Consider the following 11,072-nt stretch of genomic DNA (forward strand, 5'->3'; position numbering starts at 1 on the left):
ATAAATTATACAAGTAACTTTCATATAGTTTCTCTCTCAAGCCTTGTAATATATAAAATAGGAAATCATTATTCTCATTTTGGAGATGAAGAAACTAAAATTCGAAGAGATTACTGGCTGATATAAAAAAAGAGTTGGAACTAGAACCCAGCTCCCCTGACCTGCTCAAGAACTTTGTCCCATGTTGAAATTCCTTTTTTAGCCACTAGGTGGTGATAATTTGTTAAGAGAAAATTCTGATATGATTTAGGTTTAACCAGTGATCTAGGATAAATAGAACCTAACAAATGTTATGAACACATTATCAGAATTTCTATAATATGAACAAATTATCAAGAGTTTTGAAGCTTGGAGGAGAATGTGCTTCTGGAACTACACTTCAGTAAGTGAAATAGATAACTAATTACCTATAATAAGGAGAATGGTTAAGGGAACTATGGATATAACTGAATATTATGTAACCATTAAATATTATATTCATATAGAAGTCACTCAATAAGTATGTATTCAGTGAATACAAATATGTATGAAGTTTTGTATTTCTGTGGAAAGACTTCCAACTCACTGTTACATGAAAGAATAAGCAAGCTATAAATTTGTACATGTAAAGTGAGTTTAACTTTGAAAATAAATTGTAAAAGAATGTGTCAATATTATGCATGGTTAGTACGATTTTTGATGACTTATTTTCTTCTTTGTGTCTTTTTTTGCCTATACATAGTGAGTATATATTAATATATTCATTTTATAATAATAAGATTTAAATTAAATATAAAATAAAGGTATATTGGAATTCCCAAGGTGAAGCCCAGCATCAGAATTTCCCAGCTGCATTTTCCTTATGTTACCCAGGTTTCCTATGAGATCTTTCTGGGAGCTAAAATTGGAAATGTTAATATTCTCTTAATTTCTTTGACTATATATATTTTTTAATTAAACAACTTATGTTTCTTCAGCAATTATCTGGAGTTTAAGAGCTTGGGACTGCTGTTCTAACAGCTTTCTATGGAGGAAAATAAATTTTTGTTTAGTCTGTAAATTTTGTACGAGAGAAAATATATAAAGAAATATGGTAGGCATAGTTTTATATGCCCAAAATCTTTTGAAACTTATCACAGTTCGGTCTGAAGAATAGTTGTAATATTTATAAAATATTAAGTGGAAGAATTGTTAAAATACAGGGAGATGGATTTTATTACATTTGTAAAAACCCTATTCAAATCATGATAAACTTGAATTTTGTTTTTCCTACAATTTTGATTTAGCTAGATTATGTGTTCCTCAAATGTGTTTTATGCATTATTTGTTTTATTTTACTTAGAGTTCATAAAAGCCCAGTTAATTATTTTAACATGTTTTATTCAGCTTGTTAATCTTAAATGTATGTTAAAATGTTAACCCTTGACATTTTTAACATTTCACCACCGTCTATAAATATATATTATAACCATTACCTACAGTGAATTTACTATTTGGTATCTACTTATTGAACAATATATTTCATATTACATTTTAGAATCTTAGATGGAAAATTGATTTCAAATAACAAGACCTTTGTGTTAAGTTTTCTTCTGTTAGAAAAAAAGGCACAAAGTCCCTTTTCATAGTAATGTCCAATGTTAAAGGTAAGTGTATTGTCAAAGACAGCTAGTGAGAAATTGCAGATTACCTCACCAGATTATAAATGGGTAAGGGACTTAGATTAAATCTTAAAATAATAAGATTTCAATGAGTACATTTTCTTTCACTGTAAATTATGTGAATTGAACATAAGGTTAAATGTCTGCAGGATGCATTTATGTGTGTTCTTAATGACATTTCACATGTGGGAAAATGTTTTCATTTTTTTATGAGTTAGGTTGGTACCATCAAGGGGCCCTGAAACCACATAAAGTGATTAGGTCACCCTGGTCAATAAAAGTGAAGTGACAGAAAGTCTTAATGTGTAAAATTATATTGCAAGTTACGTTTTTAAAATCATTTTGATGTTTTTGCTTACTAATCTCTCTTTTGTGCACATTTTAATCTCAATTACATTTATTTTAGCCTTCACATTATGATCATTTGAAATATTACTTTTATTTTTGCTATACTTACAACTTTGAGGCCTTTTAAATTACTGGTGTACCTTAGATGATCTTCAACATCATTGTTTGATATGGTGGCCACTACCACATTTGGCTATTTACATTTAAATTTAAACTACTTAAAATGAAGTAAAGTTAAAAATTCAGTTCCTCAGTCAGACTAGGATATGTATATCCTATTTAATAGCTACATTTGGCCACATTCAAGCTTGTGAATTTTCTCAGAAAAAAAAAAATCACACCTTTACTCCTACACCTTTGGTATCTATACCATATGGAATTCTTTTAAATCATGGATGTATTTTTAGTTTTTGTTCTTACCATTATACTTAATTTTGAATTGTCTACTGCGCAACCATTGATATTTCTCTAAGACTGATTTTCAAACATCTGGATTTACATCCAGTGAAGAGCTTTTTAAGGATTTCAAAATCTGGAGGACTTATGTATATGCAATAAATTAAAACTTTATAAAAATTACTTCTCAAAACATACTTTGCTCTATAGCCCACATAATATATTAATAGAGAAACCTGAACAACAAAGAGAAGTCTATAACTAGAATTCTGGCAAGAAACAATAAACCTTAGAATTCTTTATAGGTGCTTAAGATCTTCTTTACAGTAAGTTCTTCATATCTAAATGGGACATGCTAAAGATTTATTAATACTCAAATTCATGGATAATATGACCCAATGGCTTTTAACATTTTTTACATTACCATTATTTTCATATTATGCCCTTTTTAAAAATCTAAATTGAACTCACTGATTGGGAATACCGTACAATTTTCTATGATTCTCAGTCAGGCTTGGAATCACTACTTACTCTGCTGCTGTCATATCGTGCACCTATCTGCATATTCTGTTATGTGTCGATTTTCCCATCAAACCTCCCCTTAATAGGCATTTCCCTATGTATTTGCATATCTCTAGTGACTAGCTCAGTGTTTGATACATAAAAGACAATAAATGTTTATCAAATGAATAAGTGACTTTTTAAAAACTATTTTTAAAAAGGACATAGAAGTATTTTTGTCATCCCATAATAAGTTAGTTTCCAGAATACTGCAAACCAAAAGTGTTTTTACTAGCCCACCAGATTATTGAGGAGCCTCCTAATTCAAAGATCATAAGTATCTATTGTATAGCAGATAATAGAAATATAACATCTCAAAGAGCTCAGAGCCTGGCAAGTAAGACAAGCAGGTGTATGCTATTAATTGTACTTGCAATTGTACTTGCAGTTGAGGATTACCTTTATATAAGTATAAACAAAATATAAGTAGACATTAGAAGTTTAATAGCCCTTCTCCTATGACTGACCTACATTTTGAATTACAATAAACATATTTTACTCGATGAACATGATTTCTTAGTTCAATTCCAGCTTACAACACAAATCTCTTTACCAATAGTAACATAAATGGAAAGGTGTTATTTATTCATAACAGGTCATTTTCTCTGAAACCTAAAGTAGACTAAATTTTGTTTTATCTTAAAAAATATTATGAAAGTCAGGCATAAATAGATCTTGGTCTAAATTATTATTGTATTCAGCTTTTCCTGATGAGTGAATTTTGCTACTTTTAGGAGGATTTTCGATGGGAGGATGCATGGCAATGCATTTAGCATATAGAAATCATCAAGATGTGGCAGGAGTATTTGCACTTTCTAGTTTTCTGAATAAAACATCTGCTGTTTACCCGGTAAGTCACAGATTTTAAAAGTAAAAAAAGTGAAACATATACTCATTGAAACTAAAAATAAAATTGAGAATTAAAGCAGTGGCAACTGATATACAGAACCTTCCTGGGAATCCTGGCCAAGTGAGACATATTGTTTAATTCTAACTGCTCATTAATGTCCAGGAAGTGCTTTGTACAAAGGATATTGTTAAACTAAATATCAAGAGGGAAAGGATAAAAAAAATTTGTAGGTATATATGTATTTGCTTATTATGTTTTAAACAGTAAATGAAAAATCAATTCATAACTGGTACATATTTTTAGGAAAATCCTATTTAATGAAGTGTTACAGCTTCATTACCAGAAGTAGAAATGATATAACAGATAAAGAAATGAGTGCTAGAATGTAATTCCCCTCTTTATTGTGCCTTAGCTCTGTCCTCTTCCCTCTTTCTACTGTATGTGAAGAGGTTCTGTCTTCACAAGTCACTTCCCTCAGGAAATGTTTTGGCCATTTTTGTGAAAATTCTCTATATAGTGAAAACATTTCACACACAACCACAGTGTAAGTGGTGCCAACAAGCAGGTAAGCCCCCAGGCCAGGCCCACCATTGTATACCTTAGGGAGACCACCAGTGGCTCTTTTTTTCGTTTAATTATTGAAGCTTTGGTGAAATTGGAAATTTTCTACCCTCTCTGAGTTCTAGAATGATTTTTAATAAGACATTTTCTTAAACTTTTCCATTTTTATATCTTCTTCTCTAGGCTCTTCAGAAAACTGATGGTACACTTCCTGAATTATTTCAGTGTCATGGAACTGCAGATGAGTTAGTTCTTCATTCTTGGGGTGAAGAAACAAACTTAAAGCTGAAATCTCTAGGTGTGAGCACAAAGTTTTATAGTTTCCCAGATGTTTATCATGAGCTAAGCAAAACTGAGCTAGAAAAATTGAAGTTGTGGATTCTTAAAAAGCTACCAGGAGAAATGGAAAGGCAAAATGAATGAATCGAGAATAACCTGGGTAATATATATAAAATGTCTTTGTGAAAAGTCATTTTTACTGCCAAATTATAATTTCATAAATGATAATTAAAATATTAAGAACTATAATACAATTTACTGACTTTTGTATTTGTAGTTATTAAAATGCCTAATACCATAGAGAATATTATAATCTTGCTAATAATAAACATTAATTTAGAAAAATATCTGTGCACCATTTTATCATACATTTTTATAAATATTTGGAAAGCTTCTAAGTATTTAAACATTTAAATAAAAATAAGGTATTTTAAAGTACTTTTAAATGAGGGTGATTGAAGAAAACATGAAAGGGCTTAACATGGTGTTATTTTACCTTTCCTTAAATTACTATTATTATTAAATTACTATTACTATTATTCATGTTTATAGTTTTCCTGTTTATGTAGATAACATTTATGTAGATACTCATGTTTTTTTACTTTTCAACATAATATTCTTCAGGTTTATAAAGTGATTTCACATTATATCACTTCATCACAAAAAGCTTGTTGTACTAGGCAGAGTAGCTGTTATTGCTATTAAATAATAGGAACAGAAAAGTTAAAGACTTTTCTTAGAGCCTCAAGAGCTAAGACCAGAATCAAGGTCTTCTGATTCTCAGTGAAGTTCTCTTTCTGTTAGACCAAACTGTTGCTCTGCTCTTGCCCTCAGTTTCATCTGTAAAATGATGCTAATAGTACCTACCCTGTAGGATGGTTGTTGAGGTTTAAATATAATATATAAGTAGCCAGAACCCAGTACATAAAAACTACTCAAATATTAGCTATAAGGATGGCCACGATTTTTGGTTCAAATAGGACTTTGACAGATAATGATAGTTAAGCATGAAATAATACTATTTCACTGAAAGTGCTCTTAAGAACAGAGCTTATATTTGTGTACTGTATTAGTTGGTAATATCTCATGCATACATATCTCATTTTTTCTCATTTGAGCCTTACAACAACTTCATAAGTTTAGTAAAATGTACATTATCCCCATATTATATAATAGAATATACAAATGTGCTCTTTTTTTGTCTGGCTGCTTTCACTCAACAAAATTACTTTGAGATTCATCCCTGGTGCACATGTTAATAGTTCCTTTTTGTATTGCTGAGAAGTATTCCATTGGATGAATCTACCACAATTTGTCTATTCATCTGTAATAGACATTTAGGTGGATTCCAGGAAGTGGCTCTTATAAATAAAACTGCTATGAATATTTGTGTAAAAGTCTGTGTGTACATATTTAGTCATTTTTCTTGGATAAGTAAGTGGGAGTGAAATGGCAAGGTTGTATGGTAGAACTGAATTTAATTTTATAAGAAACTGCCAAACTGTTTTCCAAAGTTGTACAATTTTACATTCCAATATAGCAGTTAAGAGTTGCTCCACAACCATGCCAATACTAGATATGGCCAGTCTTTCTAATTTTATCTATTTTAGGGGGTTTATAATAGTTTCTCATTGTGTTTTTAATTTGCATTTTCCTTATGAGTAAGATGTTAAACATTTAGCATATGTTTATTTGTGACCTACGTAAATTATTTGGCAATGCCCATTTTTATTAGATTGTTTCACTCCTCCTTGCCTTGTTAGTTTTTATATATTCTAGATACAAATACTTTTTTTAGATATGTGTTTTACAAAAATTTTCTCCTCTGTGGCTTGCCTTTATTTTCTTTATAATGTCTTTCAAAAAGCAGAACATTTTAATTTTGAAGTCCTTTTTTATTTTTCATTTTTAATAAGTTTGTGCTTTTGATGTCATAATTTTAAAATCTTAAGAAAACCAAGTCACTAATTTTTCCTATTTTTTCTTCTAGGAGTTGTATAATTTTAGATCTGATATTTAAGTGTATGATCAATTTCAAGTTAATTTTTGTATATGATTAGAGTAAGAATCAATAATCATTTCTGCATATGGCTGTTCAGTTATTCCAGCATGATTTGCTGAAGAAAAAAAAAACTCTTTTCCAATGAATTGCCTTTGTACTGTTGTTGAAATCAGTTGTCCAGACGTGCAGTTTTATTTCTGGACTCTATTCTATTCCATTGATCTGTTTAGCTATCTTTACACTAATATCACACTGACTTAATTACTGTAGATTTATAACAAGTCTTGAAATCAGGTAGCGTAAGGTCTACATTATTCTTATTTTTAAGAGTTGTGTTGGCTAGTCTAAATCCTTTGCATTTCCATATTAATTTAATAATCACTTTCAATTTAGTGAGAATTGGCATCTACATAATATTGAGTCTCCCAATCCACGAACAGACTGTCTTTTCATTTATTTAGGTCTCTACTAATTTCTTTCTGAATTTTTTACAGTTTTCAGCAGTCAGGACTTTGACACTTTGGTCCTTTTTATCCTTTGGCAGTTCCTATTTTTTATGCTATTGTAAATAGTACTTTTTTATTTTAAATTCCTATTGTTCACTTCTAGCATATAGCAATTGATTTTTTTAATTTTTAGGAGTTGTATTAGCCAGAGGTGCTGATGTAAAGTGCCAGAAATCTGTTGGCTCTTACAAAGGGTATTTATTTGGGATAAAAGCTTACAGTTTACAAGGCCCTAAAGAGTCCAACTCAAGGCTGCTTTCTCACCAAAGTCAGTTGCCACCTGTTGAAGCAAGATCTCTATCCCTCCTTCCTTCTTCCTCTTAAGGCTCCATGAGCCCAGGTTCTTCCGATCTCAGCTGTAGGCTGGCATAGGGCTCGTCTCTCAGGGCTTCCTGAATCAGTCTGGCTTTGGGCTTGTTTCTTTCCAGGCCTTATCAGCTGCTCCGTTCTCTTCAGCTGCAAACTATCAGGTGAATGGGTCACCTCTCCCCAGAGCCCTAGGATCAAAACTGACAAATTTCTTTCTCTTCCTGTGTCTGTGGAGCTCTCTCTTCTTGAGTGTCCATTTCTATCAGCCCACCAAGGGGGTGAAGACTCAACCCTGACTCCTGCCCTACTGACATGGTCAAATCAAAACCCTAATCTTAACAGGTAATTTAATCAAAAGACATCTCTGGTGAATCTAATACAATCAAAGGAGACCACACCCACAGGAACAGACTAGTTTACAAACATAATCTCTCTTTTGGGGATTCATAAATAACCGCACACTGGTACAGGAGGTACCAGGGGTTGATCCCTGGACTTTGTATATAAGAAGCAGGCACTCAACCACTGAGCTACATCCACTTCCCAGCGAGATTTGGATTTTTTTGTTTGTTTTGTTTTTAGGAGGTACCAGGGAACAAACCTGGGATTTTGTGCATGGGAAGCCAGCATTCAACCCCTTGAGCTCCATCCACTCCTACGATTGATTTTTATATATTGCTGTTATGTCCCACAACCTTGCTAAAATTTAGTTCTGTTGCTATTTTAAAAAGATTTAGTAGGATTTTTCTACATAGATGATTATAGCATCTGCAAATCAAAATAGTTTTATTCCTTTCCAGTCTGAATGTATACCTACTAGCATTTTCTTCCTTCCTCATTTCTTCCCTGCCTTCCTCCATTGCACCCTCCTTCCCTTTTTTTTCCTATCTTCTTTCCTGTTTCCTTCCTCCCCCTCCTTTCCTCCTTTCCTTCCTTTTTTTTTTTTCCCTCCATTCCTCCCTTTTTTTTTTTTTTTTTTGGGTCCTATTTCACTAGCTAAACATCTGGTACAATGTTTTATAGAAGTGATAAGATTGGACAGCCTGCTCTTAGGGAGAAAGTATTCAGTCTTTCACAACATATTAAGTATGTTGTAATCTCTAGGTTTGTTTTACAAAGATGCCCTTAATTAGATTGAGGAAGTTGCCTTCTATTCCTATTTTGCTGTGAGTTTTTATCAGTAATGGATGTTGGATTTTGGACAAGCTATTTTTGCATCTTTTGAGGTAACCATATGATTTTTCTTGTTTAGTCTGTTAATAGCATGAATTGCATTGTATTTCAAATGCTCAACCAATCTTGCATTCCTGGGTAAACTTGACTGTGGTTTGTCATTCTCATGTATTGTTGAATTCTATTTGTTAAAATTTTGTGAAGAATTTTTGCTTTTCTGTTCATTAGAAATATTGTCTTGTAGTTTTCTTTCTTTGTAATGACTTTATCTGATGTTGCTGCAAGGGTAATGCAGACCTCATAGTATGCGTTGGAAGGTATTTTCTCCATTTCAGGTTTCTGGAAGAGTTTGTATACAATTGGTATTAGTTATTCTTTAAATGTTTGGTAGAATTGACCAGTGAAGCCACTGGACCAGGAGTTGCCTTTGTAGGAAGATTTTTAACAATAAATTCAATTTTTTGATAGTTTGTTTATTCTTGGGTAAGCTTTTGCAGTGTATGTATTTCATGGAATTTGTCCATTTTATCTGATTTGTCCATTTGTCTGATTTATCAGCCTTATTGGAATAAAGTTCAACATAGTCCCTTATTAACCCTTTATATGTGTAAATTGTAGTGACGTCACCCTTCTCATTCCTGATATTGGTAATTTGTGTATTTTTTTCCTTCTTTCCTGATCTGCCTGAGTAGAGGTTTAACGTTATTGATATACTCAGGGATCCCTTATATATATATATATATACACACACACACACACACTAATTTTCTCTATTGTTTTTCTGCATTCTTTTTTATTGTTTTCTGCTCTAATCTTTATTTCTGTTCTGCTTAGTTTGCATTTAATTTGCTCTTTTTTCTAGTTTCATAAGGTAGAAGCTAAGGTTATTGATTTGAGACAGTTTTTCTTTTGTAATATATTCCTTTAGTGCTATAAATTTTTCCTATTATTTTAGAAGTATCCCACAATTTTTTTCTACTTGATGTTTTCATTTTCATTCAGATCAAATTATGTTCTAGTTTCCCTTTTGATTTCGTATTTAACCCATAGGTTATTTAGAAGCATGTTATTTAGTTTACAAATACTGAGGAATTTTACATAGATCTTTTTATGTCTTTCTAACTTAATTCCATTATGATTACAGAATCTACTTTGTATGGCTGGGATCTTTTTAAATTTATGTGACTAATTTTATGGCTCAGAATATGTTCTATCTCGGTAAATGTCCATGTGCAAATGAGGAAAATGTGTATTCTGCAGTTGTTGGGTGGAGTGTTCTATAAATGTCAGTCAGATCAGTTTAGTTGATAGGTGATTTTCTGACTGCTTGTTCTATTGATTTTGAGGGTTATTAAAATCTCCAACTCTGAATTGTTTTGTTTCTCCATGAAGCTCTGTCAGTTTTGGCTTCACATATTTTAAATCTTTGTTATTAGATGAATAAATATGTAGGATAGTTATGTTCTTTTGATTAATTGACCCCTTAATCTTTATTAAATAGCCATATTTATTATCTCTGTTTCATTCTTTGTTCTTAAATCTACTTTCTCTGATATTGATAAGCCACTCCAGCTTCTATTAGACTACTATTTTTTTCTATCTTTTTAGTTTTAACCTATTTGTGTTTCAGTATTTGAAGTGCATTTCCTTCAGGCAGCATATAGTTAGATCTTTTTGATTTGGTAAATCTCTGCCATTTAATTTAATTGTTTTTTAATGTGATTATTTAATAGCATTATTTAATTTGATTTAACTTAAATGTGATACATTTTTAAATGAAATGAAAAAATAAAAATTAATTTGAATTAATGTGATTTTAATTTGATTTTATTTTTATTGTTGGCATGTTTGGGTATCAAACTACCATCCTACTGTCCTACTAGTCGTTTTCTATATATACCACCTCTTGTTTGCTCCCTTTATCCTCTTTTTTTAAATTGTGATTGTTTTATTTATGATTGTTTTCGAAGAATCCTTCCTTAGCTATGCCACTTGTATTTTTATTTTAGTAGTTACTTTAGAATCTATAGCATGCCTTTTTTTTTAAGTTTTTCTTTTTCTTTTTTTCCACTTTGAAATAACTGCAGATTCACGGGAAGTTGCAAAATGGTGGAGAGGGGTCCCGTGTATTATTCACCCAGTTTCCCCCAACAGTTAAAACCCCATTCAGTGCCAGGTGCTGAAACTTGTGGTTAAGAACAGTCTGCTAGAGCAATGAAGTGTGAAAACTAGCTTCAACCAGCTTATCTGTCAGATGTGCACAAAAGAAAACCCTAGTTGTCCTTATCTGAACTTGCTTAATTATCATACTAAAATCCCCACCCTGGGTGGAGCTTATCCTCCCTTTTCCTGATTATGCAATGTATGTGCAAGCATGTTGCCAGACATACTAATCATACAATTCTATAGCTATGTGTGTTCATCCATAAGCACAAAAGCTAATGCAT

The 11,072-nt window shown here is 31.7% G+C and overlaps 1 protein-coding gene across 1 annotated transcript in view; it reads left to right on the top strand.

Annotated features, from left to right (window-relative positions):
• Positions 1-10,434, top strand: part of LYPLAL1 (lysophospholipase like 1) — a 48,661-nt gene extending 38,227 nt beyond the window's left edge. Inside the window, exons 4-5 of the mRNA XM_004480221.4 lie at positions 3,680-3,795; positions 4,540-10,434. Coding sequence (XP_004480278.1) covers positions 3,680-3,795; positions 4,540-4,779 — 356 coding nt within the window. The 3' untranslated portion in view covers positions 4,780-10,434. The remainder of the gene's footprint in view (positions 1-3,679; positions 3,796-4,539) is intronic.
• The last annotated feature ends 638 nt before the right edge of the window (positions 10,435-11,072 follow it).

Source organism: Dasypus novemcinctus, chromosome 13 (assembly GCF_030445035.2).
Source record: "Dasypus novemcinctus isolate mDasNov1 chromosome 13, mDasNov1.1.hap2, whole genome shotgun sequence".
NCBI classification, from domain to species: domain Eukaryota; kingdom Metazoa; phylum Chordata; class Mammalia; order Cingulata; family Dasypodidae; genus Dasypus; species Dasypus novemcinctus.